Here is a 19,705-nt window from a genome sequence, read left to right on the forward strand (position 1 = left end):
AGCATTAATAACAGTGCACTAATCAATGAAAAATGTTTTGTAGGCAGGCCCGGACTTGCAATCTGTGGGTTCTGGCAAAAGCCAGAGAGGCTGCCATAAGATGCCATAGAAAGTCACTATTTAGTGGGCTGGTCAGGAGCTGATTGGGCCTCTCTGTACTTGGAATGCCTAATTTAGACTCCCAGTCCAGACCTGTTTGTAGGTACTACAACGGTAGAATCACTGTCAAGAGCTAACAAATGACATACAGACATAACGAAGTGAATAGATGACCTTCTGGGAATTAAATAAAATGTGGATTATTTTTGTGCTATTGAAAAGGTGGTTTGTATTTAAAAATGTATTTACCATGTACTATTTCCACTAGATTCATGATATGCCAATTTTGATTTTGTATGGGTATTAATAAATATGCTCATCTGTTTTCTCTTTTCATTTAGGGGGTGCCTTCAGGGTTATATACTGTAGGTGCACTGTCAATTTTAGGCCAGTGTTGCATTTCCCCATTCTCCAAAGGCCAGAACAGAATTCTAGAAAATCCAAAGCATTGTGTTCTTTATGATTTAGAAGTGTAGGATGGTGGTGGCCAGAAAAGGAAGAAAAAAAACAGAACATCTAAAAGAATGGGGTATCCCCATCATAAAATGGGATTGTAGAAAAGAGAACAGAAAAGAAGAGCAGCATGGGGAAAGGGAAGAATGGGCAGCAAAATAGAAAGGGGTGAAAGCAAAAATGGATGGGGAAGTTCAAGGGAAAGGGTGGTGACAAAAGGTTAAAACAAAGAACAAATATGAAAAATCTAAAAGAAATCCCACATGAATTAAACAAATGATTTGTTCAACTTATCAGTATGCAAATTCATTTTTTTATTTTGTTATATTTTACAGGGGTGGCTAGAAGGATGCGTAAGTCTCCTCAGGAATGGTGCCAAGCAGAATATTCCAGATAAAAATGGTCGCCTTCCATTGCATGCAGCCACCGCTGAGCCTGATGCCAGGTAATTGCTCTGCTACACAAGGAGCAAACATTGTTGAATTTATAACATTGTTCCAAAGTCTGGAACAACTTTGACCTTATTCTACACAAAATAGCTAAATACCTTGATAAACAGGGGGCAAATCTTAAGTTTTAATATCTCAGTAAATGTCACCATGTTTATATTTCCCGTGTGTCCCTATTTAGGTTGGTCAGTCCCAAATGCGGTTTCAGAAGAATGTCTGGGTAGAACTTGGCTCAATGCTTAAAGAAACAGTAACACCAAAAAAATTAAAGCGTTTTAAACTAATGAAAATATAATGTACTGTTGCCCTGCACTAGTAAAACTGATGTGTTTGCTTCAGAAACACTACTATAGTTCATATAAACAAGCTGCTGTGTAGCAATGGCGGAAATTGAAAAAAGGCTATATGGCACAGGATAAATAATGGATAACAGATAAAACCATTATGTTCTACAGAGCTTATCTGTTGTGTAACCTGAGCTTTTTCCATTGCTACACAGCAGCTTATTTATATGAGCAATAATTTCTGAAGCAAACACATCAGTTTTAGGGTGGTGATACACACTAAGATTCGGTGAAATTAGTCGCTCAGTGACAAATCTCCTCCTCTTTGGGCAACTAATCTCCCCGAACTGCCTTCCCATCTGAAGTTTCCTCGAGAGGTGCCTGAAGTTTCCTCGCTGGTTGACTAATCTCCCTCAGTGGCAGCGTGTCCCACTGTCCTTACCAGTGCAGGGCAACACTGCATTATATTTTTATTACTTTAAAACACTTTCATTTTTATATGTTACTGTTTCTACTTAGAAACATTCTGCATCCACTGCAATAACAAAAGCAAACCTAGTAGTTAAAAAGGTTATAACTTTGACTTTGTCGAGGAAAAAATGTCTTTTTATTGCCAAGCACTATTACATCTTATGTAGAAAGGTATGGGATATATTACTTGTTATGCTTGGAATCCGAGGAATAAGAATTGCATGTTTTAATTCCCTACTTATTTATTCTCTGGATAAACGCATACCTGTATATCAATGCAAAAATCACAGATGGATTGTTCATTATTTCCTCAAACTGCATGGCTTCTGACTATAATTTGTCTTTTCTGGGCCTGATTTGTCTTATGCGCAGGTGCTTATGTCACATTCCTCACAGGGCTCATTTACAAGGCAAAACACTAAAATGTATGAATAAACTAAAATATACAGGTAACTAAAGCTCCCTGTGATAATGTGGTTTACAGAACATAAGTAATGGCAATATAACATTTTCCCTTTGAGAAGATGTACTACATGATAGAGGTTGTTTGGCTTATATAAATCTGTGTGAATACTTGATATATTCAGTGACATTTTAGAATACAGCTTCCACTCACATTATTAATTGATTGCATGAAACATTCACACAAAAAACAAATGAAAAACATGTTAATTACCTCCTCCCACTGGATAATTATTTTTCTGGAATATGAGAATTCTGGCAGCCTTTTATTTCACATTCACTGTGGTATTACAGTATTAGCTGTGGGTGCTTTAGTGTGGTACTCTCTTGATGGGTTTCCCTGGGCCCCTGTTAAGATCTGATCTTAATGTTCATGTGTCCAATAATGAGCATGAAGTGAAGAAAGATGGCCCACTATACTGCCTGGGCTCTACATAGCTTGCTGCTTGCTTTGATGGACTATAATTCCCAGATATATTGTATTATAAGTAGGGACGCACCAAATCCACTATTTTGGATTCAGCGGAACCCCCAAATCCTTTGCGAAAGATTCAGCCAAATACCAAAATTAATCTGAATCCTAATTTGCATATGCAAATTAGGGGTGGGGAAAATGTGTTACTTCCTTGTTTTGTGACAAAAAGTCACGCGATTTCCCACCCGCCCCTAATTTGCATATGCAAATTAGAGTTCAAATTTGGTTCGGCTGGACAGAAGGATTCAGCCAAATCCAAATCCTGCTGAAAAAGGCCGAATCCCGAACCGAATCCTGGATCCCTAATTGTAAGGGTAACCTTTTCCACTTTGCACAACAGTATAAAGGGAACCTTACTGGAGTGGTCCATTGGACCCTTTATTTAAATCTCAATTTTAGGTACTGACCAATCACTTAGGGGGTTGTTTATCAAAGTCCGAATTTATCTCGATATTTTCCGCTACAAACTCCGATGAAATCCGCTCTGGTTTTTTAGGCTTATTTATTATCACATTTACCCAAAAATTTGCTTTGTGGGAAAAAATCAGATTTTCACGATTTTTTCGGATTTTTTCAGCCGATTTTCACGATTTTTTTTAGAATTTTCACCTGAAAACTCCGAAAACGTTGGGGTATTGCGCAAAACCCAGTGCACATCAAAAAATCATTGGGACTTCTCCCAGTGACTTATATGCAACCTCGACAGGTCTGAAACGGATTTTCAGACTTTTCCATCCTCAGGGTTTAATAAATTCCGAAATTTGTGATTTTTGCATTCGGAGTTTAGTAAATAACCCTCATAGTGCCTGCTGTGGGAAAAATAAATACATTGCCCTTTTTTACCTGCTTATCCCCTAGATAAGGGGTTCTAATAATACATTGGTTGAATTCCTAACTAAGCAGATCCCTCCCTAGCTAAGCAGACCCTAGACTTGCCACTTGGCCTATATTTTAGTGACCCACTGCTTTTGCAGCATCGGAATGGGGTCTAGGACCCATGGGGCTGTTATTTCAGGGCGCCACGCATCCGCCAGGCCCTCGCCCCATTCAGGTCCTCCACAAGCCAATGGCACAAGCCCCCCACTCGTACTTTTACTTTTTCCTTTGCAGTCACAGGAGGACAGGATGGAGTGCTGTTAGTCTCAGGCGGGGCCCATCAGGGTGATGCCTCCCCACCCCTATAACACTCTATTGCCAAGTAGGGTAAGTGATCATGTACTAGTGCCACAATGGAACTGAGCAAAAACTTGGTTTTTGCTCAAGGTACTTTTTCTTTATATAACATTTAAAGGGTGCCAAATCATTTCTTTTTATTTGACACGAAATAGAGTAAAGCTCTGAACTGGCATGGTTTTTGTTTAGTTTGACTTTAACATTTTGAAATAGAAAAACGGACTATTTCATTTTTTAGCTAAATCTGCAGTTCAGCTTGTTCTGAGTCGACAGAGCTAGAATAAAATGTATGACAGATGAGACAGAGTGGAAAGTAAATTGCCAGATATGTCTGTTGCTGGGAGACAGGTAGGTGTTAGGCATGGAATCGCGTGCCTTGTGTTTACTGGAGGCAGTGTAGGAGTACATGACAGCAGGGATATGTTCTTGATTTAATTTGAAGCAATTGTTCACCAAAGTGACTGTTTAGTACAGTGTTCTGGGAGGATAGGAAGCCTGTGACAATCGCATTACACATCCCTGCTTGATCTACGATATACAAATTAATGACCAATGTTCTAGGTACTGCCAATGAAGCAATCAAGTAGTACATACATTACACAGTTACACTGTAAGTTAGGTTGATAAAAGACACACATCCATCAAGTTCAACCTTTTTTGTCAATATATAAGCTGCCTAAATATTAGTTGATATAATAAAATGATTGAATGTCACTTTTCACTCGCAATAAGCAAAATATTATTTTGTTTACGTTAAAGGAGAAGGAAAGGCAACAATCACTGGGGGGAGGGTGCCAAAACTTAGTCTCCCCCAGTGGTTGTATTAACTTACCTGATACCATGTGCCGGTGCTCTAATCATCACAAAACTGCCCCGGCCTGGGGTTCTTCTCAGTGAGCACCATGGAGTGATCCTCTTCCTGCTTCTTCTCATACTGCTGGTGCACATGGGCAGTAAAGTGAAAACTGAACTTTAACCCAAAAAAAGCTTTTTTTGAAGAAAGAAAAAGACAAAGAAGAGGATCGCTTCATAGTTCTGGCTGAGAAGAACCCCGGACAGGGGCAGTTTTTTTTGAATATACCTTTCACTCACAATAAGCAAAATATTATTTTGTTTACTTTAAAGGAGAAGGAAAGGCAACAATCATTGGGGGGGGGAAAACGTAGTCTCCCCCAGTGGTTGTATTCACTTACCTGATACCGTGTGCCGGTGCTCCAATCATCAGAAAACTGCCCCGGCCTGGGGTTCTTCTCAGCGAACACCATGAAATGATCCTCTTCCTGCTTCTTCTTATACTGCTGGTGCACATGGGCAGTAAAGTGAAAACTGAACTTAACAAAAAAAGCCTTTTTTAACAAAAGAAAAAGATGAAGAAGAGGATCACTCCATAGTTCTTGCTGAGAAGAACCCCGGACAGGGGCAGTTTTCTGCTAACAGGAGCTCTGGCCCAGGGTATCAAGTAAGTGAATACAAACACTTAGGGGTGTCTAACTTTTGACACCCCCAAGTGATTATGACTTTTCTTCCCCTTTAATGAAAGATTTTATAAAATAAAACACTGCATGGAAGGGGGCCCTAGGTGAGCAAAGACACTGCAGGCACTTTTTGCACAAAAAATAGTTGATGACCATCTCATGGATGAGAGGAAGGTTCGAGGGTAGTGTTACCGCATTCAAGCATACCATGTCCCATGTCGGAGTGGAAAAACTAAAGTACGCATTTTCACACTGATGTCCACTAAGTGTAAGTCCACACTGGCCAACGATGCTGTGCCTGTCAATGGAGCTACACAAAGGAGCGCATGACAGAGCACAGCGTACAAAACACAGGTGGAGGAAAGCAAACGATTTTCTGCAAACAAAAACAGAACAACCACTAAGTTCAGTTGGATGAACAAATCCCACCCATTAAAATGAAGCACGTCAAAAAGCGATCCTTGCAATGCCGCATAGCTTAGCACCTCTCAGTCTATTCTGCCCTTTGTAAATCACCCACAGTACACTTATTGAAACAGGAGAACCAGGGATCCCATCAATAGAGCACTGGAAGTTCAGAAAACAAAGATTTCCTCGGAAAGTTTGTCTGATTCACGTCGAAGTACAAACACAGTTGTAATGCATTGGCATCATACTCATTGGTCCTTACTGCACAGGAATTATGGGGGGAAATGCTGCAGTTTGGGTAAACAACATGGCAACGTTGAACTTTGCACATTGCACACACTTTGGCTCACCAGTGTACCCTAATGGTTTAAATGTATATTAAAATATGTAATTGAATATGTCTTTATTGAAGCAAAGAAAACACGCACTGCTTTGTGGACCATATTCTGTAAATGAGTTGTAGAACTCTTTGTAGCATGTCTATCTGTTCCACTCCAAGTTTCTTTATACCTGATATGATTCACCCTGTATTGAATTATTATCTTCACTAGATGGGACAACAAAAAAGAAAAAACGAGATGATAAAAACACACTATTGCCTTATTGTGTATGTATATTGTATGCCTTTTTAGAACAGTTGTTTTTTTTTACTGCATTTATTCTTGCAAACAGCTTGCAAACAGATCCTATCTCATCTTTCAGACTGCTAGCGGTGTTGTTGCAGCAGTCGATTTTGAGTGAGATAAACCATCAGGACAATGAGGTGGGTATGTTTTTAATAAGAACACAGAAAGTAAAAAAATTAGGGATGCACCGAATCCACTATTTTGGATTGGACTGAACCCCTGAATCCTTCAATAAAGATTTGGCTGAATACCGAACCAAATCTGAATTTGCATATGCAAATTAGGGGTGGGAAGGGGAAAACATTTTTTGGGGTATTGTAATAAAGGTGCACAGTTTCCCTGCGTCTAGTAGTAACCCATATCAACCAACCAGATGTTTTCAAGACTTATAGCAAACTTTGCACTCTATATTACATTACGACAATTCTTTCTTGTGCTCTGAAGTGTAAATTATTTATCACTTTTCATTTCAGGGGATGACATCGCTTCACTGGGCTGCGTTCCATAACCGACCTCAGCATGCGCAAGCTCTTCTGCAAAAAGAAGCCGATCCTACTCTGGTTGACAAAGACTTTAAAACACCTCTTCATTGGGCTGTCCAGGTACATTGTCACCAAATCAATAGAATGTACTCTTGGTATTATCAACAATATGGACACTGATCCTGATGAAATTATGGCCGCTATTCTGGTTTTGTCATATTGCCAAGATAAGTGAAGAAAAGTCAACATAAATCTCTAGTGCCACCCTGCGAATTAGATACAAGAAACAATAAGGCTCACCGTTTTGTATAATATAAGGATATTAGAAGACACAAAGCAATTCCATGACCATAATCTAACTTTTAAAAGGGTAGTTCACCTTTAAATACATTTTTAGTATGATGTACAAAGTGGTATTTTGAGACAATTTGCAATTGGTTTTCATTTTTTTTAATTATGTGTGGTTTTTGAGTTATTTAGCTTTTTATTTTGCAAATCTCCAGTTTGCGAGTTCACCAATCCAAAGTACCCTAGCAACCATGCACTGATTTGAATAAGAGCCTGGAGTATAAATAGGAGAGGTCTGAATAGAAAGAAGAATAATAAAAAGTAGCAATAACAATATATGTGTAGCCTTACAGAGCATTTGTTTTTAGATGGGGTCAGTGACCCCCATTTGAAAGCTGGAAAGTATAAGAAGAAGAAGGCACATCATTCAAAAACTATAAAAAAAAAAAAGTTGAAAAGTTGCTTAGAAATAGCCATTCTATAACATACTAAATGTTAATTTAAAGGTGAACCACCCCATTTAATACTTTTATACTTTTAAGAAGAGGGGGGGATTATTTCTTATTATACACAACTTTCACTGAGAAATGTGACATCAATAATAACCAATTATAATGTGACTAAATAACCAGTTATAATGTGACAGTAATTTGAGTATAATCTATTCTAACCTTTCTCACTGTCTGCTAGCAAAAACTCATCACCAGTTGTACTTACAGTAGGGGCAGATTAATAAATGAAAACCTACCCACATTCTATTCATTCCTATGGGATTTTTAGAATTGTATTTATCAATGGGTGGAAGTTAGAACTCACCATTTGATAAATAAGGTTCCAAAAAATCCGATAGGAATTAATAGAACATGGGCGGGTTTTTTTTTATTAAGCTCCAAACTCAGATTTTGATAAATCTGCCCCTCAATATAGGGGTAATAGAGAAGATTATATTCCATTTTAGGAGACACTAAAGATTTGAAAGTTACAGGAAACCCATGATGTTACTGTGTCACGAAGGCCAAGAAACTGCTGAGACTTGAGGAGGATTAGTTGATCAACAGTATAAATAAACTCCTGAGATATCTGAGAGCATCAATAAGGGAAGTGGATTTGGCGTTTGCAAATATAATACAATAGACTAGAAATAGGAACTAGAAATGTTGCAGTATATTTCAGTGACATTTTTATTCATATGTACTCCATACATGACCTATGTCTGCCAGGAAAGATTGCAATTTTATAAAGTCTATTAATCAGTGGCGTAACTACAGAAGTAGCAGACCCTGCAGCTGCAGGGGGGCCCAGGAGGTATAGGGGGCCCCACAAGGCCCTAATTTTAACATATATTGGTTAAACAAGACAACCTCTGGCTATATTGGGGGTCCTAAAATTAATTTGCTGTGGGGCTCAGTAACATTTCGTTATACCACTGTACTACATAGAAATAAACAGATGAAATCTTATCCTAAAGCAGGCCTGCTCAATTGCAATAACGCTGCCAGTAACTACATAGCTTAGAACCAGTGGCGTAACTAGATATTAATGGGCCCCACACCAAATTATTTTTCAGGCCCCCAAAATGTCTACAGGTAGACTTGTTTTACCAATATTTATTTAACTCATATATGAATTAGGGTCTCATGGGACCCCTATATCTCCTGCCCCACCCCCTGCAGCTTCAGGGTCTGCTTCCTCTGTAGTTACGCCCCTACTTAGAACCCTGTGACTTAAACTGGCCACAGACATGCAGATTGTAGCCTCATATTCTACGAACGATCGTACAGCCTAATATCCCTGCATGTATTGCCTATCTGACAATGTCAATGGGTAAGGTCCCCATAGACACAAAGATTTTTCTTTGATGAACGACCGTTTTCAGCGCAATCCAACCAATCCGTCAAATTATAGTGAGGTTAGTGGGAATGAAACAATCGTGCATCTAACTGCAAATCGTGCAAATTTATCTATTGTCCAATTGTTTGCAAGGCCAAGCAGGCAGCTCCCCTCAGATTTCCTGGCTTCAACTAGACAACGTTGCTTGAAATGGTCTTTTTAAGTTGATGGACAAATCATACATTTAAACAATCGTTTCAAGATCAGCTTGGTCTTACGATAACGAAAAAATCTTTTAAAAATCCTATGGCCAGTTTAACCATCCAGATTAAATAAAGTAGAAAAATAACAAATCAGATGATGTTCTGGCCATGACACCAATCGTATATAAGTTACGTCCAACAAATAGTAATGACAGTTACCCATTGACATCGTCCCTGCAATACATGCAGGGATATTATCGTTAGCCAACAGAAATTGTCTAACCTGTCTGATCAAATAAACGAGCGATCACCATGGTACGAAAAATGTCAGAACAATCTACACACGGTCTGAAATTCGTACCAAGCTAATTTTCGTACGACTTTATCTTTGAATCTATAGCCAGCTTTATAGTTAAGGAAGTCCTGATTTCCACTTGTATGTAATCTCACCCTAGTGAACCCCTGCCACCGATATTTACCCTTGTGCTGTTATCATTTCAGAGTGGAAATAGGATCCTATGTTCTATCATCCTGGATAACCAGCAAGGGCAGTCAACAATCAACTATGATGATGAGAATGGGAAGACATGTATGCACATAGCAGCTGCTGCTGGCTACAGTGATATTATCTGTGAACTTGCCCGTGTCCCAGAATGCAATTTGCAAGCTCTTGATGTTGATGATCGGTAAGAATTTATGTTGAGCCTTTTGCACCCTTGCTCTTCAATCAGGGAAAAGATCTTATTTAGCGGATATACCTTTTCAAACTCTCCCGCAAACCATACTTTGTCTAGGGTTTCATAAAGCGCACTAATGGCTTACCGGGAGGCCTTGTGAATGACTTGTGGTTATATAAATAAAACTGTAAATATATTGGAGAGTAAAAACATCACTGGATACATATTGGAGCAGCAGGCATGGGAGAGCATGGCTTACCACGTTTCCACTGAGTCTGAATACTGAATCCACCATAAAAATGTGTTAAATCCATATCCTAGTAAGCGTATGCAAATTACAGAAAGTATGGGAAAACAATAATAAAAAAAAATTATTCTAGTGTAAAGTTTGTATTTTGTTCAGCCAGGCAATCCGATTTGGCCAAATCTAAATACTGCAAAATTCTAAAAAAAAGAACCATGAATTTGGTGCATCCCTAACTTTTTGGGGTTGTAGTTGCTTTGTCTGACATTCAGGGTTGCCACTTTTTTAGTTGAATAATACCATTTTTGAGTCAGTAGGTGGTGATGTCACATTGGGAGGGGGCAATGACATCACTCCACTCATTCTAGTGAATAACATTGTTATTATACTAGAAACACCTATCCGCCAGTTCCCCATCCTTCATGTTAAGGTTGCACATAGGAGGACAAACAGATAATAGATTTGCAAAATGTGTACAGGACAGAGTATTAATAGCTAGACAAGCTAGATCAGCTTTGGTGTAGGGTACAAAGGACAAAGAGGGAACTGAAAATGAGTCTTTGTGTACTGTATGTCTGTGGGATTCTATTTTATTTCATCCTTTTACTCTATTTTAAAATCTAGTTGTGTAACAATACAGACAGCAATCCCAGCAGCTGGCATGATGTCTGCCACGCAATATGCAAAATAGATTTCGGCAAAAGAGGGCAGTGGGGGTTTTGCTGTAGGGCCCAGAAATTGTTTGTGACCCATTGTAGAACCTGTTTTTAAATCCTGTGCTTCTTTCGAAGGACTCCATTGCACTGGGCAGCAGCAGCAGGGAAACCTGAATGCGTCCAGACCCTTCTGAAGTTAGGTGTAGATATTAACCCCCGGGACATCAACGAGAACACTCCATTAACCTACGCTATGTACTGTGGCCACGCAGCATGCATCAAACTGCTTTCCCAGGAAAACAGGTAAATCACAATAACAATACTCATGTAGCTAAGGACATCATATCAGTTATTCTCTTGCTGGCACAGTATTTACCTGCACATTACAGGGAGCAGGTCAGTCTTGGTTATTTACAACAGTAGTAATTATGCAATAAGGGCAAATGCTAGAATGTGGGAATTGTAATGGGAAAGAGAAAGAGAAGAGGTGGAGAAGGGTGGATAAATGGTATAGCACAGCAGGGAGTGGGTGGTGATGGTTAAGGCTTATGACACATGTAGCGGATTTTGGCACCGTAATCGGCTCTGTGTGTCTGCACCTGGGCCAATGCAATAGCTCCGGGTGCAGGCACATCAAAAAAAGCTTTTAGGAGCTTGGGGAACATTCTCGGCCTCACGGAAGTGGCTTCACTGCAGATGTTTGCAGCATTACTGTGTGAAACATGTATCAGCAATTAATTGTAATCAGGCCCGGATTTGTGGAAAGGCCACCAAGGCCCAGGCCTAGGGCAGCAGGATTTTAGGGGGCAGCATGCTGCCCAACCACACCCACATTGGTTCAAAAACACTGGGGATCCACAGGAGATACAATAGTTTTTCAAATTTCCTGTCCACCAATCCCCATTGCTCCGGTCCCGATGAAAATTTGTACGAATAAAGGGGAGGGGACAGGGGTGACGAACGGCAGTGGGACTAGGGGCGCCCGCTATGTAAATCTGGCCCTGATTGTAATCCATTTGCCAATGAGGTCTAGCTTATTGTGCTTTTGAAATGGTGTGAATCCTTCCTCCAAATTACAGTGAGGGTTCATATAAATGACCAGAGTCTTGTGTAAGCCATGTGCTACTGAATTAACCAGGGGAGTGGCCCAATAAATGTTATTTTGGCCCAATATTGGGAACTGGATCTTTGTCAGTCTGAAGAAGGGATGTCAATGTCTAGAAAGCTTGTTTGTATTAGTTCTATATTGTTAGCCATTAGAGGTATCACAACCATTCCACTCTTTTCCTGAGACATTTTATCTACTGAACGTTTGCAAGCGATAAATAAATACATGTATGTCTCTGTCACTGTCAGCAGATCAGACCCATTTCAGCCATTTGCATCACCGGGCACTAAAGCCATGAGAAAAGAAGGACGCCTCACCGTGTTGAATCAAATATTTTCTTGCAAGAAGAAGAAGGTAGATCAGAAAGCGCATCAGAAAGACAAACTCAGGTATCACAGGGAGGAGACATCGGAGGTCGACGACATTATCACCACATTTGATTGTATTCTGGACACCAATTGTAAAGATTCCCCAGATGAAAGGTTAAATCCATTAAACGGCAAAAAAAGAGCAGCAGAATCCCAAAAGTACTTATTACCGGACAGCAAGGAGAACTGCAAAGGTCTTCCTCCCATAAGAACCCAGAGCCTCCCACCCATCACCCTAGGGCACACCTTTCTGACATCCAACAGTGTGATGTCAAAAGACCTCCAGAATAATGCTTTTCATTTCGTGCATAGGTCTCAGAAAAGCAAAAGTGAACATGATTTATTTGACAACAGAATTAGCTGCAAAACTCTGAAAGACAATCCTTGGAATATAGCTGCTAACCAAATATTATCTCATAAAGCATGGACATCGCCTCGTCTGGACAATCGCATGGATCATGTTTTATCCAAGAATCCAACCCGTATGGAAAGTCTGCTGCCCCCCCAAGTTCCTTCAATGGAGAACACATTTTCAGGTACTGTAAGAAAAACAGAGACTGCTTTGTTGCAGCAAATATTTCCAAATAGTTTCAAAATTTTTGGTTTATTATACTCTTTATTGTACTCATTTTGTTCCGTATTTATACAACTTTATGTATAAGACAATGGGGGGTCATTTACAAACAGTGGGACAAATTTGCTCCTATGCTGCAACCCATGGCAACCAATCAGATGTTTGCTTTCAGTGCTTAACCTGCAGCTGGCTGAGAAAAGCTAATCACTGATTGGTTGCTATGGGTTACTGCCCAGGTTCAAATTTGCCCAGTGTTTATAAATGAGCCCCAATTGTTGACTGTGTGCCTTAAACTGAAACTATCAGTAGTAAATTAATGGCAGCTGTGGATTACCAATATAAATAGTTTGTGCACTCTAAACTTTTATATTCATTAAATGGAAAAAGTGGAAATTTGGAATATTCACAAAAATGAAAATTCGTCACAACATCTGCAATCTATTAGGAGAATCAGATACGTTTTGATGAATCAACTTGGCATTGTGAACATTTACATCCTTTCACCAAGAGAAATCTTTACAGTGTGAGACTTCAGTAATCACCAATTTACCAAGTGCATTGTGTGAATTTTATCCTAGTCTGACCTCAATATGTGCGGTGTATTTTCTTGCCAACTATGCATATTTACATATCCCGTTGCAAATGTAAGAATTGCGTTCCCACATTTTTTGCAGTTTTTACCATTTTTACTGAATAACAATGATTTTACATAACCCCATTTTAAGTTTTTCCCCCAGTCCCCTGGAAAAAGTAAAATTAGGGTTTGACTGTAAAAATGGTGAAAACTGCAAAACAGACTTAAAATGTGGGAAAAATAATACTCAAACAGGATAAACAGGGGTTTTTAAGTAAAATGGGCAACGCGTTTGCAAATGCAATGATGTCATGAAAATACACATGATATATTGAAATGTATGTGAAATGTTAGCATGGGGGATATTTTATAGATAACACGATGCAAAACAGTCTGCTCTAATAGTAGTTTGCCAGCCTGACAATAAAAGAAGTAGCTATGGGCCATTTTGCTGATTAGAGTGGAGGAGAATAAAGGTTTATTTAAATGTAAATATTTTGGGCAATATTACAGTTCAGTCAGCAGGTGGCACCAACCCCTAAATTTGGCATGGAGTAGAATTCCACTTCAGGAGCCTACTGTATATAAGGAAGTGCATAAGCTAAGCACTTCCTCTTTGGCCTCGGAATGTCAAACAGGCTGTTGTGGTCAGACCTGGTGGGAGGTTGTATCCTTAGGACTAGTATGTGGATAGTAATGGGTTATGAACTCACTCTAGAAGTGAGACATAGAGAGGTTACTTAGCAAGGATAGCCTGTTGTCCCAATAAAGAGTGAGTATTTAGGGTAGAGCCCCTGGACGAGTGTGCGTCAGTATTGGAGTGTTCAGGAGTAGGTAAAAGGGATCCTACGTTCAGCCGGAAGAAGGTTGTGCACTGTATTTGGACTTGACAGAGATGGGGAGGTTCAGATGGTGAAGGAGAAGCATCCCTGGCACTCTACTAGTAGGGTTGCCATCTGGCCGGTATTTTACTGGCCTGGCCGGTAAAAATGATGGTTGATCCCAATGTTATTAATAGAGGAAAAAACAAATATATAGGAAGGCCGGTATTTTTTTCAGAAAAGGTGGCAACCCTATCTGCTAGTGTTCATCCACATGACAGTGGCACTGAAGACTTTGTGAGAGGAATGCTGTGTGACAGTTGTAGAGAACCTTTGGAGAAGTATTCATTGTTTAACTAATAACAACAAAACCATCATAGCAACACTGTGTACCATGTCTACATCTTGCAACAACGGCCATGCAGTTGTTTTTGACTCTGTCTGCCAGCAAAGGGTGGCTCCCTGTCAAATACAGTATTTCACACTGATGCTCGTTTGAATGGTTTTGAAAGCAAGGAGTCAGTGTTTTGATCAACGCAATGGCCCATTGCAATATTGCTCTAGAAGGGAGATGTTGTAAAGCCTGGTAAATTAAAAACAATGTACCATGTACCTTCTAGAGATGCAGCAAAAAGGTTTTCAATTAATCAGAATGATGCATATCTCACCAGATCTGCTTTTACACAACCAGACTCTCTGTTCATCTGATTGTGTCAATTTAAATTAGTGTTGTTATCAATAAAGGAAGCCAGGTACAAGATTATCTGAATTGATAAAAATGTGTGTGTGTCAACAACATTATTCACTTGTACTGCACTGAAATAAAATATACAATCAGATGTACTCAGAATAAAATATATACAGTATTTCAGGTCAGAATTTCAGGATAAAACAATGAACATATTTTGGTATTTCGTGTCTAAGTCAGAAAGGAAAAGGGATGGCAGAGCTGAAAAAAATTTGGCTCAGTATTTATAACTCTTAACACAAAAATAATTTTAGTTTTGTCTGATATGGCTACAGAAGCATGCTGGGAGGGGTAGGGGTGATGTGCCAATAGCACTTTACAATCAGGGATTTCATAGTTCTGCACTGAAATTTTGCACTGCTAAAGCTCTATGTCGTCCATGTTTCTGTTTGTTTATGTCTGTTGTCTTTTAGGTCATCATTCTAAACAAATGTCCCAGGAAAAGCCAAGAATAAAAGAATGTTGCCTAACAAGGAATAGTTTAGCTCCAATACCGGATCACTGTGTTAAAAAAAGTACGTAATGTTTATGATGTTAATCTTCACAGTGCAAAAATTTAGTTGCCAAAAGTACACTTAGGGGCAGATTTATCAAGGGTCGAATTTCGAAGTAAAAAATACTTCGAAATTCGACCATCGAATTAAAATACTTCGACTTCGAATATCGAAGTCGAAGGATTTTTTACCGAATTTGGCAATCGAACGAAAATCATTCGATCGTACGATTATTTTTACTTAGAAAATTTCCTCGAATTCACTTCGACCCTTGATAAATCTGCCGCGAACTCTGCTTGGCAGTATGTCCAATAAACATATCGTATATTTCCACAAGAAAGGAAAATCACCTTGATTGTTTAAAATGATAAGGAACATATTAGAGAATACTGTATGAATATCCCTCAAATAATCAGTGGTACACCCAATGTGTATTAATCAGTAGTGGAAACTGAAAAAGAAAAGGCACTATGCAGGCTAAAACAAGGGGGTTATATAATAAAAGGCACTAAGTTTGACCCATAGCTACCAATCAGCATGTAGAATTTACTGGTCAACTGTTTAAAATCAAACATCTCATTGGTTACTATTACTGGGCAGGCTTAGTGGCTTTTTGTTACATATGGAGGTAACCTCTAACTGGATTGTCGAAGAGCATCATAAAAATTAGGCGCCACTTCTTCAACATGAGTTTAGTGTTTGGACTTCTAAAGCGATTATTTAAATCATCTGCATTAGCTTTTTAACTTGAAGCCTAACCTTACAGTTGGGACCTCACTCTTGTGCCAAGTTATCTATGAAGTTGTTTAGGCACTAAAGAGGAATGAGGATTAGAAACCATGTGGAGCGAATGGGATGCCACTTATTCACCAAGTTTGGTTCTTGAGAGGTACATACATTTCCAGTGCACAGGTAGGTAGAAGCCCATTATGCAGGCGATTGTCTGTATACTGTTAATCTAATTATCTTCCTCCAAAAAATATCAAATATGGGGTATCTATAGTTTTTCTGTTTGTCTCAATGCTTTTTATTGTTAACAATAGGCAAAAAGTATGTTCAACACAAGCCCAGTTCATTGCACTTATGTTGAACAAGAGGTATACTTTAATAAAGAAATTTAGTAAGTGGCATGGACTAGAATCTAGAACAATAAAACATTTATACAGAGGCTAAAATGTATAATATTGTCCAGTGATATAAATTCCACCCATTCCTCAGGGTTCCTAAGCTTTATTCTGCCTCTGTGCCTGCACAATATCACAGACACCTTGGCACCAGAAAGACATCCCTACTATTAAAAATTAGGGTACAGGTTAAAAAGCCAACATGTTTTGCTTGTCGGCTTCTTAAGTTCTTTCCATTGAAAGCCCTGAAGAAGCCTAATGCAAAACACTGGGCTTTCCTTTTCCTTATCTTTTTCTATTTCTACTACTGTATTAAAGGATCAGTTCAGTGTAAAAATAAACTGGGTGAATAGATAGGCTATGCAAAATAAAAAAAAATCCAATATAGTTGGTTAGCCAAAAATGTAATGTATAAAGGCTGGAGTGACTGAATGTCTAACATAATAGCCAGAACACTACTTCCTGCTTTTCAGCTCTCTAACTCTGAGTTAGTCAGTGACTTTAACGGGGGCCACATGAGACATAATTGTTCAGTGAGTTTGCAATTGATCCTTAGCATGCAACTCAGATTTAAAAGCAAACAGTTATGACCCATATGCCCCCCCTCAAGTCTCTGATTGGTTACTGCCTGGTAACCAATCAGTGGAAACCAAGAGAGCTACAAAGCAGGAAGTAGTGTTCTGGCTATTATGTTACAGATCCAGTCACTCCAGCCTTTATACATGACATTTTTGGCTAACGAACTATATTAGAAACATTTTTAATTTTGCACAGCCTATCTATTTACCCAGTTTTTATACTAAACAATTTCTTTAATATATGCAAAAAAAAATTTCCCAATAAAAACCTTTATATAGATTTATATTTTGTTCTTTCTGAAAAAAAAACATCTTGGGGAATGATCTTCCTCATTTTGAAAATCTGAATTATTCAATGCATCCCATTGCTCAGTGAAATACAAATCAGCTAAGAGATCATTAATGTGTTTCCCAGCAGAACAATTTATCTCTAGAATTAGTGCCTATTCATATGCAGTAAATGGTAGGAAATAACAATGTCAGAAAGTCAGCAGTATTTTGTTGGCAGTTTGAAAGCAGAAAATAATATTTCCTAGGGTATTATCTGTGGTTTCACAAAAAGTTGCATTGTTTATGAAATTCAAGAGAAGATTTGTTATTGATAGAACTGGGGAATCCACAAGGATTCCCAGCAATTCACTGTACTTCCGTACTACCGTATTCTCAGAAAAACATACATATTTATCAAAGAAGGTTCCTTATTATATAAAAGACAAGAAATGACTTAAAGGAACAGCAACACCAAAAAAATGAATGACAATATAATATATGGGGTGTTTGCATCAGAAACACAACTATAATTTATACAAACAAGTTGCTGTGTTGCCATGGGGGCAACTATTCAAGCACAGTATACACATTAGATAATATATACACTCAGAACTGGGCCCTGTACCCCTCACCACCCCTGGCTGGGTTTTTTTTAAATTTTATTTTATATTAATATATAGGTACCTGAGGGTCGACCTCAATAGCTGCCGCCCTATGCACAGGCCCTTGGGTTCCTATATATAAATACGGCCCTGGTTCACGTTATATAAATCATTAAAAGGCAGAACAACATGAATCCTTTATTACCGGAAGAAAATAATAAATTAGTCAATAATGTAACAAGTGATGTTGTTATTTATGTCCTAGATACCTGTTCTTTTATGTCACATGAATGACAAAAATGAAGTACCGTAATTATTTTTCTCTTTATGTTTTTCAGTCCAGTTGCCTCCTGGTCAAGTCTGTCAGGGAGTGAAGAAATCAATGTCTCTGCCTGTAAACTCATTAAGAACTGGAAATAATTTATCCCCATTAATTATTTCTAAAACTCAGAGTCACTCATTGTATTCATTCCTACCTGTTTTAAGAAGAGAGCCCCTAAGGACGACCCGCGTGCTCCCTGCTATTCCTAGCCAGAAAGGACAAAGTACGACAGAAAACAACTCCGATTCTAACAGCTAGTTAACTGTTTCTGCCTATACATATTTTTCCAGGCAGATTATTTTCTTTATGAAATAAAAATATATATGTCTGTTCGCTATTAGAAATGAGAGAGAGAGAGCATAGTTTTGATTTTTCTATAAAAGCTAATCATTTTTATAAGTTAATATTTTGTGATCTTCCATGCCAAAAATGTGTGGATTCTATTACAGAAGAAACTTTTATGGGGAGAGAAAATAAAATGTTATATAAGAGTATGACATTTTTATTTTTTTTAATTCAATATTTTACTTTGACCTTCCATAAAAATAGCAATTGAAAATAAAAGTACATTTATAAGAGCGCTTCTTTGTCTTGAGATTGCAGAATCAACAGAAAAAATTAAATTCACATTCACAAGGAAGATGATAGAACTAGAATGTGGGAGAGTGGTAGAGAGGAGTGAAAGAATGAGCAAATAAATTGGAGCAAAATGGAAAGTGTAAACTAAGTGGAAGAAAGAAAACACAGAATGGAAAAAGGTAATGGAACTTGGTAGAGTAAAGCCCATAAGAGAAAAAAAGGTGGGTGGAAGAGACAATTATATAAGAAGGGGGAAGGGGGGATGAAACATCTTTAAAGGAGAACTAAACCCTAAAAATAAATATGGCTAAAAATGCCATATTTTATATAATGAACTTATTGCACCGGCCTAAAGTTTTAGCCTCTCAATAGCAGCAATGATCCAGGGCTTCAACCTTGTCACAAGGGGTCACCATCTTGGAAAGTGTCTGCGACACTCACATGCTCAGTGGGCTCTGAGCAGCTGTTGAGAAGCTAAGCTTAGGGGTATATTATATTATGACATTTCTATTCTATGTGTTCTATTGGGAGTGGGTCCCTAAGCTCAGTAAGTGATAGCAGCACAGAGCATGTGCAGTGAATCAGCAGAAAAGAAGATGGGGAGCTACTGGGGCATCTTTGGAGGCACATATCTTTACTGCTAAAGAGCTGTGGTTGCCTTGGGCTGGTACAGAAACCCAAAACATAATGTACAAGAAGAATTCTATCCTACTTCTTTAGTTAGGCTTTAGTTATCCTTTAAAGTGTTACTGACACACATCTACGTTAAAAGTTACCTAAAGGTCATG

At 38.6% G+C, this 19,705-nt stretch overlaps 1 protein-coding gene across 2 annotated transcripts in view; it reads left to right on the forward strand.

Moving 5' to 3' along the window:
- ankrd55.L (ankyrin repeat domain 55 L homeolog) overlaps positions 1–18,914 on the forward strand; it is a 40,163-nt gene extending 21,249 nt beyond the window's left edge. The window contains exons 4-11 of one of the 2 annotated variants that reach the window (XM_041569310.1): positions 888–997; positions 6,452–6,512; positions 6,849–6,977; positions 9,680–9,864; positions 10,891–11,058; positions 12,112–12,767; positions 15,362–15,463; positions 18,355–18,914. In XM_041569310.1, coding sequence (XP_041425244.1) covers positions 888–997; positions 6,452–6,512; positions 6,849–6,977; positions 9,680–9,864; positions 10,891–11,058; positions 12,112–12,767; positions 15,362–15,463; positions 18,355–18,596 — 1,653 coding nt within the window. In that variant the 3' untranslated portion in view covers positions 18,597–18,914. The remainder of the gene's footprint in view (positions 1–887; positions 998–6,451; positions 6,513–6,848; positions 6,978–9,679; positions 9,865–10,890; positions 11,059–12,111; positions 12,768–15,361; positions 15,464–18,354) is intronic. The other variant, XM_018266073.2, reaches the window with a different exon arrangement.
- The last annotated feature ends 791 nt before the right edge of the window (positions 18,915–19,705 follow it).

This window comes from Xenopus laevis, chromosome 1L (genome assembly GCF_017654675.1).
Source record: "Xenopus laevis strain J_2021 chromosome 1L, Xenopus_laevis_v10.1, whole genome shotgun sequence".
NCBI lineage: Eukaryota > Metazoa > Chordata > Amphibia > Anura > Pipidae > Xenopus > Xenopus laevis.